The 21,821-nt window shown below is 37.3% G+C and overlaps 1 protein-coding gene across 13 annotated transcripts in view; it reads right to left on the bottom strand.

Annotated features, from left to right (window-relative positions):
- SLC9A9 (solute carrier family 9 member A9) overlaps positions 1 to 21,821 on the bottom strand; it is a 658,568-nt gene that overhangs the window by 174,299 nt on the left and 462,448 nt on the right. For all 13 annotated transcript variants that reach the window (XR_009540645.1, XR_009540648.1, XR_009540646.1 and 10 more), the window contains one exon: positions 17,523 to 17,676. Coding sequence is in view for 9 of the 13 variants with exons in the window: in XM_060149673.1 (XP_060005656.1) it covers positions 17,523 to 17,676 (154 nt within the window). In the remaining 4 variants the exon portion in view is untranslated. The remainder of the gene's footprint in view (positions 1 to 17,522; positions 17,677 to 21,821) is intronic.

The following is a 21,821-nucleotide window of genomic DNA, read 5'->3' as shown; positions in this document are numbered from 1 at the left end:
CTTTTACAGACAAGCAAAAGTTAAGAGAATTCAGCACCACCAAACCAGCTTTACAACAAATACTAAAGGAACTTCTTTAGGCAGGAAACACAAGAGAAGAAAAAGACCTACAAAAGCAAACTCAAAATAATTAAGAAAATGGTAACAGGAACATACATATCTATAACTACCTTAAATGTAAATGGATTTAATGCTCCAACCAAAAGACACAGACTGGCTGAATGGATACAAAAACAAGACCTGTATATATGCTGTCTACAAGAGACCCACTTCAGACCTAGGGACACATACAGACTGAAAGTGGGGGGATGGATAAAGATATTCCATGCAAATGAAAATCAAAAAAAGCTGGAGTAACAATCTGGTTTTTTTTTTGTGTGTGTGTGGTACGTGGGCCTCTCACCGCTGTGGTCTCTCCCACTGCGGAGCACAGGCTCCGGACGCGCAGGCTCAGCGGCCATGGCTCACGGGCCCAGCTGCTCCATGGCACGCAGGATCCTCCCAGACTGGGGCATGAACCCGTGTCCCCCGCATCGGCAGGCGGACTCCCAACCACTGCGCCACCAGGGAAGCCCTGGTGTAACAATTCTTATATCAGACAAAATAGACTTCAAAATAAAGACTATTACAAGAGACAAAGCAGGACACTACATAATGATCAAGGGATCAATCCAAGAAGAAGATATAACAATTGTAAATATTTATGCACCCAACATAGGAGCACCTCAATATATAAGGCATATGTTATCTGCCATAAAAGGGGAAATCAACAGTCACACAATCATAGTAGGAGACTTTAACACCCTACTTTCACCAATGGACAGATCATCCAAAATGAAAATAAATAAGGAAACACAAGCTATAAATGACACATTAAATAAGATGGACTTAATTGATACTTATAGGACATTCCATCCAGAAACAACAGAGTACACTTTCTTCTCAAGTGCTCATGGAACATTCTCCAGGATAGATCATATGTTAGGTCACAAATCAAGCCTTGGTAAATTTAAGAAAATTGAAATCATATGAAGTACCTTCTCTGATCACAATGCTCTGAGACTAGACATCAATTACAGAGAAAAAAAACTGTAAAAAATATAAACACATGGAGGCTAAACAATACACTACTAAATAACCAAGAAGAAATCACTGAAGAAATCAAAGAGGAAATCAAAAAAAACCTAGGAACAAATGACAGTGAAAACATGACCACCCAAAACCTATGGGATACAGCAAAAGCAGTTCTAAGAGGGAAGTTTATAGCAATACAACCCTACCTCAAGAAACAGGAAACATTTCAAATAAACAACCTAACCTTACACCTAAAGCAATTAGAGAAAGAAGAACAAAAATACCCCAAAGTTAGCAGAAGGAAAGAAACCATAAAGATCAGATCAGAAATAAAGGAAAAAGAAATGAAGGAAACAACAGCAAAGAACAATAAAACTAAAATCTGGTTCTTTGAGAAGATAAACAAAATTGATAAAACATTAGCCAGAGACATCAAGGAAAAAAGGAGAAGACTCAAATCCACAGAATCAGAAATGTAAAAGGAGAAGTAACAACTGACACTGCAGAAATACAAACGATCAGGAGACATTACTACAAGCAACTCTATGCCAATAAAGTGGACGACCTGGAAGAAATGGACAAATTCTTTGAAAAGCACAACCTTCCAAGCCTGAACCAGGAATAAATAGAAAATATAAACAGACCAATCACAAGCACTGAAATTGAAACTGTGATTAAAAATCTTCCAACAAACAAAAGCCCAGGACCAGATGGCTTCACAGGCGAATTCTATCAAACATTTAGGTAAAAGCTAACACCTATCCTTCTCAAACTCTTCTAAAATATAGCTGAGGGAGGAACACTCCTAAACTCATTCTACTAGGCCACCATCACCTTGATACCAAAACCAGACAAAGATGTCACAAAAAAAGAAAACAACAGGCTGATAACACTGATGAACATAGATGCAAAAATTCTCAGCAAAATACTAGCAAACAGAATCCAACATCACATTAAAGGGTTCATACACCATGATCAAGTGGAGTTTATCCCAGGAATGCAAGGATTCTTCAATATATGCAAATCAATCAATGTGATACACCATATTAACAGACTGAAGGATAAAAACCATATGATAATCTCAAAAGATGCAGAAGAAGCTTTCCACAAAATTCAGCACACATTTATGCTAAAAACTCTCCAGAAAATGGGCATAGAGGGAACCTACCTCAACATAATAAAGGCCATATATGACAAACCCACAGCCAATGTCATTCTCAACAGAAACCATTTCCTCTAAGATCAGGAACAAGACAAGGTTGTCCACTCTCACGACTATTATTCAACAAAGTTTTGGAAGTTTTAGCCAGAGCAATCAGAGAAGAAAAAGAAATAAAAGGAATCCAAATCAGAAAAGAAGAAGTAAAGCTGTCACTGTTTGCAGATGACATGATACCATACATAGAGAATCCTAAAGATGCCACCAGAAAACTACTAGAGCTAATCAATGAATTTGGTAAAGAAGCAGGATACAAAATTAATGCATAGAAATCTCTTGCATTCCTATACACTAATGATGAAAAATCTGAAAGAGAAATTAAGGAAACATTCCCATTTACCACTGCAACAAAAAGAATAAAATACCTATGAATAAACCTACCTAAGGAGAAAAAAGACCTGTATGCAAAAAACTATAAGACACTGATGAAAGAAATTAAAGATGATACAAACAAATGGAGAGGTATACCATGTTCTTGGATAGGGAGAATCAACACTGTGAAAAGGACTATATTACCCAAAGCAATCTACAGATTGAATGCAATCCTTATAAAGCTACCAATGGCATTTTTCACAGAACTAGGACAAAAAATTTCACAATTTGTATGGAAACACAAAAGACCCCAAATAGCCAAAGCAATCTTGAGGGAGAGAAATAGAGCTGGCGGAATCAGGCTCCCTGACTTCAGACTATACTACAAAGCTACAGTAATCAAGACAGTATGGTACTGGCATGAAAACAGAAATATAGATCAATGGAACAGGATAGAAAGCCCAGAGATAAACCCATGCACATATGGTCACTTTATCTTTGATAAAGTAGGCAAGAATATACAATGGAGAAAAGACAGCCTCTTCAATAACTGGTGCTGGGAAAACTGGACAGCTACATGTTAAAGAATGAAATTAGAACACTCCCTCAGACCATACACAAAAATAAACTCAAAATGGATTAAAAACCTGAATGTAAGGTCAGACACTGTCAAACTCTTAGAGGAAAACATAGGCAGAATACTCTATGACATAAATCACAGCAAGGTCCTTTTTGACCCACCACATAGAGAAATGGAAATAAAAACAAAATAAACAACTGGGACCTAATGAAACTTCACAGCTTTTGCACAGCAAAGGAAACCATAAACAAGACAAAAATACAACCCTCAGAATAGGAGAAAATATTCGCAAACGAATCAACAGACAAAGGATTAATCTCCAAAATATACAAGCAGCTCATGTGGCTCAATATCAAAAAAATAATCAACCCAATCCAAAAATGAGTAGAAGACCTAAATAGACTTTTCTCCAAAGAAGATATACAGGTTGCCAACAAACACATGAAAGGATGCTCAACATCACTAATCATCAGAGAAATGCAAATCAAAACTACAATGAGGTATCACCTCACACCAGTCAAAATAGCCATCATCAAAAAATCTACAAACAATAAATTCTGGAGAGGGTGTGGAGAAAAGGGAACACTCTTGCACTGCTGGTCGGAATGTGAATTGGTACAGCCACTATGGAGAACAGTATGGAAGTTCCTTAAAAAAGTACAAATATAACTACCATATGACCCAGCAATCCCACTACTGGGCATATACCCTGAGAAAACCATAATTCAAAAAGAGTCATGTACCAAAATGTTCATTGCAGCTCTATTTACAATACCCAGGAAATGGAAGCAACCTAAGTGTCCATCATCAGATGAATGGATAAAGAAGATGTGGTACATATATACAATGGAATATTACTCAGCCATAAAAGGAAATGAAATTGAGTTAATTGTAGTGAGGTGGATGGACATAGAGTCTGTCATACAGAGTGAAGTAAGTCAGAAAGAGAAAGACAAATACCGTATGCTAACACGCATATATGGAATCTAAAAAATATATATATGGTTCTTATGAACCTGGGGGCAGAACAGGAATAAAGATTCAGATGCAGAGAATGGACTTGAAGACACAGGGAGGGGGAAGGGTAAGCTGGGACAAAGTGAGACAGTGGCATGGATATGTATACACTACCAAATATAAAATAGATAACTAGTGGGAAGTAGCCGCATAGCACAGGGAGATCAGCTCGGTGCTTTGTGACCACTGAGAGGGGTGGGATAGGGAGGGTGGGAGGGAGACACAAGAGGGAAGGGATATAGGCATCTATGTATACATATAGCTGATTCACTTTGTTACACAGCAGAAACTAACACAACATTATAAAGCAATTATATTCCAATAAAGATGTTGAAAAAAATAATAATCATAAGCTATTTTGAGAAGAGCAACCAGTGGCCTATCCCTACCCCTACCCCACTTCATAGAATATAGCATCCTTGCCTGTCTGCAAGACAGCTGAAACACACTATGTACTTCGCCCCACTATCTGCCCCAACCTAGAGAACTTGTATCAACCAAACCACCTAGAGAAGAAAGTCATAGGGTGGGATACAAGGTGGCAGTTGGGGGTGTTGTGTCACCCTCACAAAGGCAGGGACTGTGGTTTCTTGTATTCTATGCTTTATCTGGTGGCTGGCACAGAATAGAAGCTTAATAGATATTTGCTGAATGACTGTGAATGAGTGAAGGAAAGGATGGGGGACAGAGGTCAGCATTTGCAATGGCACATTGCATTCCAGGGGTATAAATGTCCCATAAGTAAAGTGGTAGCCAAGGGTGCAGGTGGGGAGATGCCAGGAGCAGAGTGTGCAGCATTGGTTCAGAGGGCCTCAAGACTGAGAAGTGAGGATGACAGAAAATTCTACACATAGGGCATAGCTTCAAAGAGGAATATTTGCTTGATCCTAGAGCCTAGGTTACAGATGTTGCAAATTGACTTGCTTGCTATGGCTCCCAGAAAATAATGTGATGAACAACCAGATGGCTGTTTAGGGGAGCCTGGGGCAATCCACATACCTGTCTGTTGGCAAATACCAGGTCTGGAAATCTTTCTCCATATTCAAATACTACTGGAGACAAGAAAAATCACACAGAGCTTACCAAGATGTTTTATAGAACGAAGAAAAAGGAACATCTTCCTGAAGACCTAGAAGAAATGAGCTTCTGGAATCAGGATAAAAATTTAGAAAACTGTTAGGCATCCTCAAAACATGCAGTAATCCTGGACTATAAGAAACAGGTTGGAAAGTCACCAAGGAGAGAATAGATTACATTTTTCGTGTTTAAATTAACCTGACCTTACTAGAAACAATTTGGCAAAATATATTTTGAGCTGTAGAAAATATTCTACCCTTGACTCCTTAATTTCATTTTTATTCTAAAACAAATCAGAGATACTAAAAGTTTTACGCAAGTATGTATGAAATAATTACATCATTTATAACAGTTTAAAATAAATCTAGTCTAATCTAATGCCGATGTAGATAAATAATTTTGGCATATTCATATGATTTTGTTATTCAGTCCTTGAAAACATAATTTCAAAGGATAGCTAATAAAATTGGAAAGTTATCATGCTATATTTTAAGTAAAAAAATAACAGATCTCAGTTTTGTTTTAAAAAAATTGATTTCCATAAAAAAGTCTATAGAAAAATGTACTACTGTTAGTAATTATCTCTGTATAGAAGGACTTCAGATGAATTTCATTTTTTAAAATAATTTTTTAGTTTTCTAATTTTATATAATAAGCATATATTAGTTTATATTCATAAAAATTAAACACCTGCTTAAGTGCCTGGTAATGGCTCATGAAAAATAGAACTAAGATTACTGTTTCAAACATTTGTATTTTCTCCCCTTTCTCTGAGAATCCCTTTGAAATGCTAAGAGTGCTGTATAAAAATGAGTAGATCCATGGCGACAGTAAAATTTAAAAAAAAAGAGAAGGGTGGGATTATTTTGCTGGCTAGACCAGAATAAACTGCAACCCACATGGACAGAGGCTGCAGGCAGGCAGCTGCACTCCCTGGCAGAGCCCCAGGAGGGCCATGCAGAGGGGCAGGTGAGGAAACCCAGGCTGTGGTGGCCCCAGAATGGACTGAACCAAACCCATTCCCAGCATTTTAGCTGGAACTTTCCAAACAAAGATGATCATTTGCTTGGTGGGGACTCATGTGTGGGTGCTGTGCCCAAGGAGAAAGAGCGACAAAGAGGCTCAGGGGGACATGCAGTGACCTTTGAGGTACGTTTTGAATCCTGCAGAACATAAGAAATAAGCAGCCAGTGCCACTGAGAAGTCAACTGTTGAGATGCTTTTCACCCTCATCTCCAAACATGAGTGTTGCTTCATAACTGGCCAGTTATACTCGGCACTACAGATCTAGCACTAGGAAGCATAGAACACTCTGCCCATTAAGGAAAAGAAGAAAAAGAAAAGAAAAGAACAGCTAAGACTCTTCCAAACATTCCTTGTACTGAAAACAATGAAATCTGCATGACAGCATATTTTGCCTCTAATGGGCAATTCCCTGTCTTAAGCAATTTCTTCCAAGTGACTCTGTGTGATAGAATTCAACACTTATTTTTAAAAACTCCAGTTAAAATCCCATATTTTTGGCTTGCAATTGATCTCCAGGGTAGATGCTAAATGGGAGCTTTATTGTAATTCTTTGGATTTTACACATTTTAAACCATAAGGTTTAAAGTGCATACTAGCAGGTAAAAGATTATAATAGATTAAAAAAATAAGACTTTATTTTCTGAAGAGAAGTTAAGGACTTCAGGGAATGAAATGATGTTGATCAAAACACTGAAATCTACTAGCTCACTGCTTACTTATAGCCAGAATGAAATGGAGGAAATAGGGAGTCCCCACTGTCTAGTGCTAATGAAAACGACTTTGCTGTATTACTTTTTAAGATTCCACATTATGAGAACTAGAGGATAGAAGAGGGGCATGAACATATAAGAAGGATACAACCATTTTAAGTTTCATTTCTGGGATGAGAAAGACATACCAGACAATTTGAAGATTCCCTATCATAAAATGGTGTACTACACACAACACATCAGAAATATGTGAAAGACTGTATAAAATTAGAATGCAAGACCTTGACTACAAAAAAAAAAAATTATAGTGGGAAATTTAATGTACCTCTTTCAGGATCTGACATCTAGTAAAAATATAGATAAGGATATAGGGAATTTGAGTAACATAACTCAATACATATGTACATAACTTTTTTCTTAAAAATAGCAAATATACTTCTTTTCATGTCCATGGAATATACACCCAAATCAGTCATGTACTTGATCACAAAGAAAACTTATATTTTATTATTTAAAAAATTTTTTTTGATGTGGACCATTTTTTAAAAGTCTTTATTGAATTTGTTACAATATTGCTTCTGTTTTATGTTTTGGTTTTTTGGCTGCAAGGCATGCGGGATCCTAGCTCCCTGACCAGGGATCGAACCCACACCCCCTGCATTGGAAGGCAAAGTCTTAACCACTGGACCACCAGGGAAGTCCCGAAAATCTTACATTTTAAAAGTAGAATTATTACTGATAACATTCTCATAATTTGATAAATTAGGAATAAATTTTTAAAAAGGTGATCAAAACTGTGATCATTTGGTAAACTAAGAAACTGTCAAAAAATTACCTATCAAAGGAAGTCAGAACTGAATCATCTCAAATGTAATCACTGAATCAGACAAGGATCATCAATGGATGCTAAAAACAGTGGCTTACAGAGAGATTGGAGACAGGAGATTCACACAGTGCTCAAGTATTGCCCCATAGGTTAAAAACTAATTCCAAAGGTAAAACTATACTTTTACAATGGGGGTTAGCGCTGTAACCATATGAACAAACTTAGCATCACCGAGAGTGGGACAACTTGACCTTACGTGCCTGTTGATATGAAATACGCATTATTAATTTTTTGAAATACACATTATTAAGCATAGAGCATTACCAATGGATATTCCTTTCTTTTTGGCTTAAACAACAGACATTTAATTGCGTCACAGTTCTAGAGGCTAGAAGTCTACGATCAAGGTCCCAGAATGGCTAAGTTCTACTGAGGGCATTCGTCCTGGTTTGCAGACAGCCACCTTCTCCCTGTGTCCTCATTGCATTCCATGGAGCATGTATGCAGAGAGACAGCGATTGATCTCGATCTCTCTTCTTACAAGTCCACCAGCCCTGTCAGCTAGGACCCTACCCTCATGATATCATTTAACCTTCATTACCTCCTAAAAGCCCTGTCTCCAAGTATACTCACACTGGGGATTAGGGCTTCAATATGTGAATTTTGAGAGGACACAGTTCACTACACAGCAGGGTAAGTCTCAGTTCGGACTAGCCACATCCACATGGTCAAAAGACATGGGGCTACCAGGTACCGTGTGGAATAGTACAGTCCAACAGTTGTACTTGAAACATAGCCCTAACGAGTAAGAAAGACTTGTGCATTTGCCAATGAATATACTTGTCTAAAAGGTTCAACCTGAATTTCGAGCCTTGACCTAATTTCTAGTTTACAGGAAATATAGCAGAGAGAAGAACATATTAATGGATGCTGGGAGGAAACAAACAAGTCCAGAATGTGGAATAGTGTGCAAAACAACTGACCTGGTTTCTTCTAAAAATCAATGTCATGGGGAAGAAAACGAGAGAAACTGGTTTAAAGAGACTAAAAAAAACCCAACATTGGCCAAATATAATACATAATCTTGATTTGATCATGAATTAAGAAACATCTATACATAATTTTTTTTGCAATAACTGGGGAAATTTGTGTATGTACTGATAAAATTATTAATTGTTTTTAATATTTTTAGACACAGTAATGGTATTTTGGTTACCTAATAGAATGTCCTTGTTTTTCAAAGTTGTATCCTTTAGTATTTAGATAAGAAGTGTATGTCTGTTTTTACATTGAAATGATTCAGTGAAAAAGAAAAGAATAAATAAAAACACATTTAATATATGTGATATATATATATGTATATATGTGATATATATTTATATATAAAGGCAAGAAAGCAAAACAGGCATATTATTAACAGTGGATAAAACTAGGTAAATTGTATATGGATATCCTTTTTAGTTGAACTATATGAAATTGACAATACTTGACCATTTTTGAGTTTAAAGAAATGACAATTTTACATTTGAATACACCAATTACCATAGGAGACACTAGAAGGGTGATTAAAAACCCACCATTAAAAGAACTCCAGGAACCAGATGGTTTTACAGCTGACTTCTAACTAGCCTTTAAAAATCTGATCATTTCTATGCTATGCTATTTCAGGCCATGAAAAAATAGAAAAGTCTTTAGCTCATGCTATGAATGTAGTACATCCTTAACACTATTTAAACCCAATTAAGACAGCCCCCTCTACCCCTCAAAAGAAAAAGAAAAGTATAGACTAACCTCAGTTATTGTTATAGATAGCAGAACTGTAGGAAAAAATCAATACCAGGATATCTATCAATATATTTCATCACATCAATAACGTAGAGGAAAAAACTATGTGATTATCTCAATATATGCTGAAAATACTATTAAAATTTATCTGACATTTCTAATAAAAGCTGTGAGTAAAATAAGGTTACTAATGAGTGCTTAGTTCTGCTTAATGGACTTTAACATGTATTTTCTTATTTAATGTTCACACATTTAATCTTCAGAGACAGATCCTGTTATCCCCATTTTGCTCTCTAGGCTAAATGTCTAGAAGAGGGAATGTTGAGTCCTATAATAATTGTATGTTTAACTTTATAAGAAACTGCTAAAGTGATTTACAGATTGGCCATACCATTTTGCATTCCCACCAGCAATGCATTCTCTTTAAGTGTGAGTATGTAGCTTGTATTTTCATTCTCTTAACAGTGTCTTTTGCAAATCGAAAAATATTCATTTTGATGAAGTCCAGTTTATCATTTTTTTCTTTTGTACATGATGCTTTTGGTACAATATTTAAGACTCCTTTGCCTAATTTACGGTCATGAAGATTAGTCTCTTATGTTTCCTTTTAGAAGTTTTATATTTTATATTTTGATCTATGATCCACACATGTCCTGCATCCAGTATATGTCCTGTGCCATCCAGTATATAGTCTGGGACCTGAGTGATGCTCTATCTTGTAGCTCATGTCTCACACTTTGGTGTGCTGTTTAGGCTCAGATACATGCTTACATAGCTTGGAAGCGAGCCCAAAAGTTTATACACAATTTTATCGGATCACTTTCTTGTGCTCCCTCTACTCCACAATGTCTTCCACGTTTTCTGGCTTCCCAAAGCCCTGGGCTTCCGTTTCCCTACACTGCTACATGTTTCTCATGATTTTTCCATAATATTGGGCCTGTTTCCAAGCTCAAGCAATGATAAGATTAAGAGAGAAAAAAATGCAGTGGGACTTCTTCCCAAGGCCTCTGGATCTCAGTTCCTCTGGTTGGGAATTTGGGGTCCACCCAACTGTTGCTGCCATCATTACCACTGCTGCCTCAGGTTTGCCTGGTATTGGGATGAGAATGGAGTAAATGATAACAACAAACAAAAGAGGGGATTTCCCCGACTCTTTTGCCCCACAACAGTCCTCTGTCCTGTTCCTTATGTCCAAAACAGATAATTTCTTTTGCAGTTCTTCCTTGTTGTGCAGTTCTGGCTTTTAAACTGCCTTTGAGTTCAGGTCAAGAGATTCCAGAGAGGAAAAAAAAATGGGAAATTCATCACTGTTTTAATAGTACTCTGAATTCTGGTTTCCTTCCCCAATCTATCTGCTACCACTTTCTTTTAAGAGTCCTTAGATGACTGCTACATTCATGCTGGCCAGGGATTTTAGTTGCATTCGTTGGAAGAGACAGAGGGGAGTAAGTGTGCTTACACCATCTTGACCAGAACTGGAACCCCTCCATAGTCTTTTGGATCACTAGTTCCATCTATTGCATTTAAAATATTTTTTTTTCAGACTTCACCTATTACCCAAAGTAAAGATACATCTATTACTTAAAGTAAGGCACCTATATTTGATCATACTTTATGGTAGCAAGCTAATAAATTCTCTTTGATAGAGCAGAATGTTCACTGTTTGGCAAACTTAATAAATGGGTGAAGCTTATTAACATCGATGTTCTCAAGAGCATGTTGGAGAAGATAAATAAGAACACGCCTAGTGGAGGATAGCTGGCAGTTATGAACATAAAGACTATTATCTCTGAAACCGGCAAGATTCAGTACATAGAAAGAAAGCATATTAAAGAACCCAGATGGCATTGGAGGCAAATTTAGGAGCTGCTAATCCCTGCTTGTTAAAAACCTAGGATATATTTAGGTTAACAATAGGTTACTAGAGTTATACAATATCTTTAATAAAATATGTCAAACTAGATGGATTTAAGCAATAAATATTTGGAGTTGTGAAACATTTTTTAGAAGAGCCTATGGAAAGTAGAACATAATTTTAAATGGGGGTCAGAGGTAGGGGATATTAAGTACAAGTTTACATTCAAATGAGTAAACTGGTTTTCCATGTTTCTTGACAAAGGGTATTTCTCGGACCTGCCAATGAATAAAAATTGAGACAAAATGTACAAATTGGTACACAGTCAATGCAAAATAATGAATTGATACACATTGATGAAGCGGTGCAAATGAAATATCTGAAGAGATCCTAAGCAAAGATTATCATGTTCAGAAGGAAATAAAGCATGTTCTAGAAAGAATCTTTCTGAGCTGTTGGATGAATATAACGCTTTTTGTGAGCATTTTTCCTTAAGAGGTTTATCATTTTGAATGCAGAAATAGGAGCTGCCTGTAAAACTGATGAATCTAATCATTACAAAAAATGAACTAAGCTCCTCAGAGGCTATTTCTTTCTATTCCCCATGTAAACCATGCTTTCATAAATACAATTAATTAATAACACTTTATGTGTATGTATGTGTGTGTGTATATATATTCCATAGGCAGAAGAAGAGTGTTTGGATAAGAAAAGGCTCATAGGTGGTCTTTTTCGTAGTGTTACAGCAACATTTATTGAGCGCTTACTCTGTGCCCTAAATTTCTACATGCAATACTTAATCCATATAAAAATCTAAAGAGGTAGGTATTATTATTGTTCCAAGTTTACAAATAAGAAAACTGAAGCATAGAGAGGTTGAATTTCTTGCTCAAGGTCCCACAGCTAGTAAGAGAGGGAGGCATGGTTGGGCCCCATACCGTCTGCCTCCAGAATGTGTGCACTGATCTACTATGTTAATACACCGGTGAAGTAAATTGTTAAGCATGCATGAGACTTTGGATGCTAGAAAGAAAACCAGGCAGAACACAGTTGGATATGAAGGGAACTTGATTATATGTATTCTTCCATTATATAAAATTGACATTGCCTCACCTCAGCAATAAAGGAAGTCTGTATGTAAGCAGGTGTATTTAACTCTACTGTTAAGATTAAAAAATATTACTAAAGACAGTTCTCTCCTTACCACTGTTTGCATTCCCATGGTGGCTGTTATAAACTTTGTAGCCAGTGGGTATATATGATAAAGGAATCATTCTAGGATGACATAAAATAGGATGGGCCATAAACCCAAAATAAATTTTAAATATTTAACTAAAATAATGGTAGTGGAGACGTTGCACTAGTTAAAAGTTATTCACTCTGCAATGGACACAGGGCAGTATGTGTGATTTTTTGTTTGATCTGAGGAAGGGGCTGACAGCAGGCTGACTTGGGATCCCAAATGGGGTTGGGAAATGAGCCTGAGGATAACAAATTCTTCTAATTCCAAATTCCTATAATTGAGGAAGGCAAACGTCCCTGCTTGGCTACCTGAGATCAGGGCTGGCCTTGTTTACCTTTAACTTTTCTAGGTCAAGGAAAAAAATCTGCAGCAAGAAACTTCTGTGCGGCACTAGCAGGTCAACCCCATCACTCGTGAGGGATGAAGATTTCCTGTGTTTGTTTTTAACTGGCCTGTCTTGCTTATAAAAGTACATCTCTTTTTCCCCAGAGAATTTGTTAATCAAGGTAGTTTGCAGGCTTCAGGAATTAGCTCATTTATTTGGGGCAGCAGAAGAATGAACCAGTTGGGAGTGCAGGCCCTGGGCTCAGGCTGCCTGGCCTTGTAGTCTGACTCTGTAGCCGGACAGTGGGGTGACCCGGGGCCACTTTGCAAGGCCTCACCCACCCTAGGAGGTAGCTACTGCTATCGTCCCCGTTTTATAGATTAGAGGCTGAGTCACAGGGAGGTCTTATGCCTGGCACTTTATTTTCTAACTATCTGGCACAGAGTAAATAGTCAATAAAAGCCAGTTGTTACTCTTTGAGATGTTCGAAGCAAAAATCTGGAAACTGTAGAAGTCATCTTGCTGGGGGGCACTTTCTCGTATTGTCTGGAATACAAGTTCTGAATTGCTCTTGTGTGCAAGGCTTTCTGCACTGTGGTTGAGGTATTTCGAAGAGATGGGTCCAGCATTCCTATCTGGGAGAAGCCAGGAAAGGTTTGCACTGTGGTATGGGCTCCCTTCTCATGAGTTCTGTTAACTCCATGTGACACCCTACCCTAAACTAAGGATGGGGTTACCGTCCCAGATTACTTACCACTGCCGGAGAGCTCTGCCTCACTGGTTCCTGAGGTGTATTTGTAGGCATGTGTAATTATTTGGTGGACAATACTGTTTACCGGCCTCTGTAGGGCAAAGCCTGACACCTTTGATCTCTTGTTTATTGGCTAACAGCAGAGCTAGTCCTCGGAGACTGGGAGCTGGGTTTTCCTCACCACCAGTATTAATGTAATTCACAGAAGGGAGGAGATCTGGATTCTAATCGAGAAACCATTCTGCTTTCTTTTACATGAAAACCTCCAAAATAATACTGGGGGAGTCTTTTCTTTTTCTCTAGAATTTTAAGAAACAAAGGTTCGTGATTTATTTCAAATGCTGCATTAAAAATATTTGTTATTATTAAAAAAACAACAGCTTTAGGACAAGAAATTTGAATGTGCTTAGGATAAAACTTAACCAATGGAGAATTTGTTTCATATGTTAAGACCATGCTGAGTCTCTTTAAGCACGAAGTCATTGCTGTTTTAAAGTTTTTCTATCAAAGTGTAATTCATATTAATATTATCAATTTCTACCTTACATAAAACGTTTAATCTGCATCTTACTGTGGTAGTTTTCAGCTGAATGGCAAATTTTATAGGGATTAAAAAATAAATAAATAAACTCAAGTACATACCTAATAACTTAAGAGGAAAAAAAAATGTAGAAATTTAAAACAATCAAAAAAGGGGGCTTCCCTGGTGGCTCAGTGGTTGGGAGTCCGCCTGCCGATGCAGGGGACATGGGTTCGTGCCCCGGTCCGGGAAGATCCCACATGCCATGGAGCGGCTGGGCCCGTGAGCCATGGACGCTGAGCCTGCGCATCCGGAGCCTGTGCGCCGCAACGGGAGAGGCCACAACAGTGAGAGGCCCGCGTACCGCAAAAAAAAAAAAAAAAAAAAAAAAAAAAAGATGGACAACTATCATTTAAAAGTGATAATGAAATGAAGGATTTCTTTGATAGCATTACAAACCACAGTGGAAGTGGAGCATATGCTGGTATCACTATAACATGGTCAAACCAAATTTATGTCGTGCTTGTGTGTGTGTTTGAACACACACTAACTTATGATCCTATTCTTTTATGTTTATTCTATTGTGCTCTATTTCCTTCTCGTTGATCAATGCACAATGAATTTTTCTCTTCAAGTTAGCCCCTGCTTCCCTCCAGCATAGGTGCTAAAATTTTTAAACTTGAGGCTCAGGTGTGGGGCCCTGGGCAACCCCAGCCAAATCTGACAGTATTTAATATTAGCCCCATCTCTATGTGGTGTTATAAGTCTAAACCAGTGGTTCTCAAAATGTGGTCCTAGAGCAAGCAGCATCAGCATTGCCTGGAGTGTGGTTAAAATGCAAATACTTAGGCCCTGAACCAGACCTACTTGATCAGAAACTCTGGGGCAGGGGCCCAGCAATGTGGGCGTTTAATGAGCCCTCCAGTTGGTTCTGATGTTCATTAAAGTTTGAGAGCCTTTTGTCTTAACTTGGTCTTGCTGCCCTGTATCCTGTCTACCTGGGTTGACTTCCTAGATACATACATACCTATAAAGCTCAGTTATCCCCTCTGATTTCCTCATGACTGGGTCTCTGTCTCTCTGACTGGGTTTATGCCCTGATTTCAGATTAACACTCTAGCTCCCAGCTGGGATTTCCACCTGGCCTGCTGGACCAGAGCCCTATCAGCTCATTTCCTTAAATATATCATAGTCCTGCTTTTACTCTTCTCCCCTCCTGGCTGGTGGACAAGTCTGGCATTGAATCAGTTGGGCCATTTGGAGCCAATTCGCACTGGGGCATCTCCATGACCTGGGAACTCCATGCTGTGCCTCCCAGCAGGCCATAATAGCACTGGCCTAAGATGACCTCCAGGCCCCTCACCTGTGGATGTTATAGGTGACATTACTATCCTTCTTTATTAGTCCCTGTCCTATAACCTGATAAACATTCTAACCTGCCTAAGGCCCCATTTTATATTACCCTGTCCCTACTGATCTGGATATCAAGAGACTGCATGAGCTATAACATCTATCTGAAGTCAGTGGATACCTTTGGAAAACACTACAGTAGAGTTAGGTAAACATTTTAGGGTAAAACATGTATTGATTTGGGACAAATCCTTCAGAGTAAAGAAAGACAATAGTAGAAAGTAAGTTATATTTGAATTACTTTAAGAAAATGTTGCCACGTTATGTTCTGAAATAAAGCACCACTTTATGTCCTGAATATTCGAATTTACCTGATAGAGCATTCAATACATTTATCTTGTGAGGATTGGTATCCTCTAACTTCTGCTTTCCGAGTCCTAATTTTTCCACGCATGGATCCACCTACTGAATTTATTTTCCCGAAACCCGAACACTCCATTATCTTACTATCAGTTTACAGGAGACTCAACACCATACCGTTTAATAAAATATTCGTGCTCATCCAGAGGAGCCCACAAGCAGCTACCACCGTGACAGAAACTGAAGGTCACATTTATATGCCTAGAAAATAGTTCAACAAGTATTTCAAAACATTCTCCATTTCAACCTTTGGTCAAAGCCCTTTTATGTTTTAGCAATATTCACAATACTTGAAGAGGTCCTTTTTTCCTTGAATTGCATTTAATGCGTAACCACTTGGCCCAGTTTAGACATAAGCTTTCTTACCCTAAACTCATGAGTCCTGCTTCTGCTTCTATTTGTCAGATGGATAGAAATTTGTCAGTAAAGGCTTAACAAAAGGAATTTACATGCGTGGTTATATTCATTCAATTTTTCATGGAGCAATTATTTATTCCATTCTACTATGTGCCAAGCACTACATTGGTGCTGGAATAACAGAGTCCTTGCCTGAAAAAAATCTTCTTGGAAATCCCCTCCCAGTCAGATGGATCTTTTCTTGTCAGAGATGCTGGGTATGGATTTGCCTCACAGAGAATGGGTGGGGGCCAGGGAGGGGCTGCATGATCATCAAGATGTACGGCTTTGGAAAGTAAAATGTGACTTATGAAAGCACTGTTACATTCTGGGATGTGAAAATGAGGACCCAGATCAAAGAAACAAAGACAACAACATTTTACTTTTTCACAATTGGTACAAGCTATTCATTTTTCATCAAATCTTCTACTACCTGCATACTTTGGGTTAATAGCAATCATCTTCCAAGCACGGCTTACTGGATGGCCCCTAACTGAAGTCGTGACCCGATTTTCCTTTAAGAAATTGTCTAATCTGTGTCTATAGCATCCCTCTGGCCAAACATATGGTTGAATAGTCAAATACATTTAAGCATTTCCTGTGTCTCTAATTCTAACCTAAGTGCTGTGACAAATTAAAAACAAATTCATTTTCTTCTTGATATTATAGATTTTTCTCTATAAATTCTACTGTATCATAAGTATCTTGAGGACAAGACTCATGTCTCACTCATTTTTGTGAACTCCATAGATTATCACATTATACTCAGTAAATATGATTGAATGGAAAAATCCATAAAGAAACTCATTTCTAGGGACTGTAGACTATAAACATCATCCTGAGATTTCTAGAACTCTTGGAAAAGTCAGTTCTGTTGGTGATAGGTCATACTGTTTCACCTTGTGAATGAAGGTCAACTTGACCCCAGGGAAAGTTAGTGTACAGACATGCCATTGTACTCTTGACCAGTCAGCAACATCAGAAACAGTGCAGCCATGCCTCATAATGATTTCCTTTGTTAAGCAGTGTCACTCACCTGATCTGAAGCCAAGTCAGCATGGGGGTTGTTCCTCCTCCGAATACCCAGACTGTGAAGAACACGAGGAGCAGAGTGGTGGTAAACATCATTTGCTTGGGCTGAGATTCTGTGTTCCGAATAGCTAAGGCAAAAGCTATCGCTCCTCGCAAACCTGATGGAGAAAAACCAAAGAAGGAAAAGAAACATCAGCACGAGAGTCATTCTCATTTCATTGAATTTATCTTTACAATATACTGACAAACACAATTATATTTTAAAATTAAACTTTTAATTTTGAGATAACTGTAGACTCACATGCAGTTGTAAGAAATAATAGGGACTTACTGTGTGCCCTTTCCCCATTTTCTCCCCAGCGGTGATGTCTCGTCTTGCAAAACTGTCTAGTACAACATCACACCCAGGATTTTGACGCTGATATAGTCAAGATTCAGTACATTCCCAACACCATAAAGATTCCTCATGTTGTCCTTTATACTCACACCTACTTCTCTCCCACAAACTCCTTAACATCTGGCAGCCAGTAATCAATCATCCATTTCTAGAATTTTGCCGATTCAGGAACGTTATATAAATGGAATCATGAAATATGTAGCCTTTTGTAATTGGCTTTTTTTCACCCAGCGTAATTTTTGGATACTCATCCAGGTTGCCAAATGTATTGATAGTTTGTTCCTTTTTATTGTTGAGTAGTATTTCCATGGTATGGATATTCCACAGTTTGTTTAACCGTCACCTGTTGAAGGACACCTGGGTAGTTTCCAGTTTTTGGCTATTACAAATAAGACTGCTGTGTGAATGAATGTAAGTTTTCAGCTCTCTGAGATAAATGCCCAGGAGTGCAATCACTGAGTTATACGGTATTTGCATGTTTTTTTAAATTAATTGATTTTAATTAAAAATTTTATTGAAGTAACATTATTTAAATTTATATGTATAACATTGTATATATTATAATGTTTCACGTGTCCAACATTATATTTCTTTTTTTAACTTAATTTTATTTTTTTATATAACGTGTTTTTATTTTTTTATTTTATTTCATTTATTTATTTATTTTTTTTTTTTGCGGTACGTGGGCCTCTCACTGTTGCGGCCTCTCCCGTTGCGGAGCGCAGGCTCCGGACGCACAGGCTCAGTGGCCATGGCTCACGGGCCCAGCCGTTCCGCGGCATGTGGGATCTTCCCAGACCGGGGCATGAACCTGTGTCCCCTGCATCGGCAGGCGGACTCTCAACCAATGCGCCACCAGGGAAGCCCCTATAGCATGTTTTTAAAAGAAATTACTACCAAACTTTTCCAGAATGGCTCTAGCATTTTACATTCCCAGCAGCAATAGATAAGTCATCCAGTTTCTCCGCCTTTACCAGCCTTTAGTGTTGTCATTATTTTAAATTTTAGCCATTTTGATAGCTTATTGGGGTTATAATTTCCATTTTCCTAATGGTATTGTACATTTTTTAATGTGCTCATTTGTGATCTATCTACCTGCTTGGGTGAAATGGCTCTTTGTGTCTTTATCTCATTTTCTAATTGAATTGTTAGATGTTTGTTAAATTTTGAGAGTTCTTTATATATTCTAGATAATAGTCCTTTGTTGGATATATAGTTTGCAAATATTTCCTCCCACTTTGTAGCTTTTTATTGATAAAGTCTAATCTGTTGATCTTTCCTTTTATAAATCATCTATTTGGAGCCAAGTCTAAGAACTCTTTACTTAGCTCTAGGTCCCAAAGATTTTCCCTTGTATTTTACAATTTTTTCTAAAAGTTATTTAGTTTTACATTTTACCTTTAAGTCCATGTTCACCTTGAGTTAATTTTGGTATAAGCGGTGAATTTCAGGCTGAGGATCTTTTTTTTTTTTTTTTTTTTTTTGCCTATGGATGTTTAATTGCTCTATTGAATTGCTTTGGTACCTTTGTCAAAAACCAATTGGGTGTATTTGCGTGGCTCTATTCCTGGGTTCTCAATTCTGTTCCATTGATCTATGTGTCTATTCCTGTTCTGATGGTACACTGTCATGATTACTGTAGGTATATGGTAGGACTTAGTATTGGGTAGACCTCCTGCACTGTTGGTGGGAATGTAAATTGATACAACCACTATGGAAAATATTATGGAGGTTCCTTAAAAAACTAAAAATAGAACTACCACATGACCCAGCAATCCCATTACTCGGCATATATACCCTGAGAAAACCATAATTCAAAAAAACAGATGTACCACAATGTTCATTGCAGCACTATATTTACAATAGCCAGGACATGGAAGCAACCTAAATGTCCATTGACAGATGAATGGATAAAGAAGATGTGGCACATATATACACTGGAATATTACTCAGCCATAAAAAGAAATGAAACTGAGTTATTTGTAGTGAGGTGGATGGATCTAGAGTCTGTCATACAGAGTGAAGTAAGTCAGAAAGAGAAAAACAAATACCTTATGCTAACGCATACATATGGAATTTAAAAAAAGAAATGGTACTGATGAACCTAGTGGGAGTGCAGAAATAAAGACGTAGACATAGAGAATGGACTTGAGGACACTGGGTGGGTGGGGAAGGGGGAAGCTGGGGCAAAGTGAGAGTAGCATCGACATATATACACTACCAAATGTAAACTAGTTAGCTAGTGGGAAGCAGCAGCATAGCACAGAGAGATCAGCTTGGTGCTTTGCTACGACCTAGAGGAGTGGGATAGGGAGGGTAGGAGGGAGGCTCAAGAGGGAGGAGATATGGGGATATATGTATGCATATGGCTGATTCACTTTGTTGTACAACAGAAAATAACACAGTACTGTGAAGCAATTATACTCCAATAAGGATCTATTTAAAAAAAAAATCGGGTAGAGTGATTCTTATTTTTCATTTCCAAAAGTGTTTTAAATATTCTAGATCTTTTGCCTTTCCATAAAACTTTAAAAGAATATTGTCTGTATTTACCAAAAAAATCTTTCTGGGCACAAATACTTTTAGAAAATCAAGTGTGTTAGACAACAAGGAAAACCAAGCTTATGGACCATTGAAAATTAATAAATGATTAAATGACATTTAAGAGTTATTCCAGCCTGAGAACATACTTTTACAAAGTCTATAATCTAAACTGACCTATTAAAACCTGCTTTTTTGTCTATTTTTCTTCTTTAATAATAATATGTTAATTGAATTTTTATGAAGCCATATTAAATATATTTGCAAGAAGATGTTAAAGAAGATTAAATGCTACAATTTCAAATCAAAGTGTGATGACATTATAAAAATAGATGTAGACTTTGAAGAAAAGTAAATAAAAGCACAAGTAGTAAAATAAAAAAGTTAAAATTGAAAATCTCTCTTGGGTAACACAAGACTTATAAGACATTTACAGGCTCTGTTACACCACGTAACAGGGCAAATAAACATTTATAATGATAGCAAGTATAAGTCAAAGGTAGTGATTTTTGCTACTTTTATAGGAAGGTTTAAGTCACATACATAAAATTTCAATGGTCCATTTTTTATAATATTTATTGTATTAATATCATCTAGGTTTCTAATTTTCTAAATCTTTATTCACACATTAAGAGACTTTTAGAAATTGGATACAGGTTAGGATGAGAAACTATAACTACTTTGGTCTTTATCCTTGGCTTCGCAACTTAGAATATAATGCTCCTTTCTCATCTTTACACTGAGAATATACAAGAGACAAGTGGCATAACACAAGATCCAGAGGATTAGAATAGAGAGACTTAATATATTTTGCCTGAAAGAAGGAAGCCTCAGAAAGAGAGAGGAACATGCACTCTGATTATAAAATTACCTTCAAGGAACAAAATGTAATGGAGGAAGAAAATTATTCTAAATCTCCATGTAGACAAGGAAATGGCCTGAAGATAAGAAAGGTAACATTTGAAGTAGATATTAATAAAGAAAAAAAAATTTTTTCATCAGAAATTCTGAACACTTAGATGGCTGTACTCAAGAAGAGTACACCAGAGACGTTCATGCACTTAGACCCAGCTGGGGACAAGAGAGTGGGGATATTAATAACCCTTATTACTGGAGAATATTTCAATAATGTTCTCTCCAGGAAATACAAATGGTGTCATTAGGGAATGAGAACTGAAAGAAACAGTTTTCCAACAGCCTTCTATATCTGAGGAGAAAATGTATAGGTTAAGGTAAAGCTCCTAGCAGTGTTTAATCAGGACAAGATTGGAGATAGAAAGTGATCTTTTCTTTTTCTCTTTTCCTCACGCTCACATTTCCAGAAGCGTCCATAAAGAAGCATTACTCCAGTTAAGTGGTGTGTAT

This window comes from Lagenorhynchus albirostris, chromosome 5, assembly GCF_949774975.1.
Source record: "Lagenorhynchus albirostris chromosome 5, mLagAlb1.1, whole genome shotgun sequence".
NCBI classification, from domain to species: domain Eukaryota; kingdom Metazoa; phylum Chordata; class Mammalia; order Artiodactyla; family Delphinidae; genus Lagenorhynchus; species Lagenorhynchus albirostris.
This window is presented reverse-complemented; position numbering and strand designations above follow the sequence as displayed.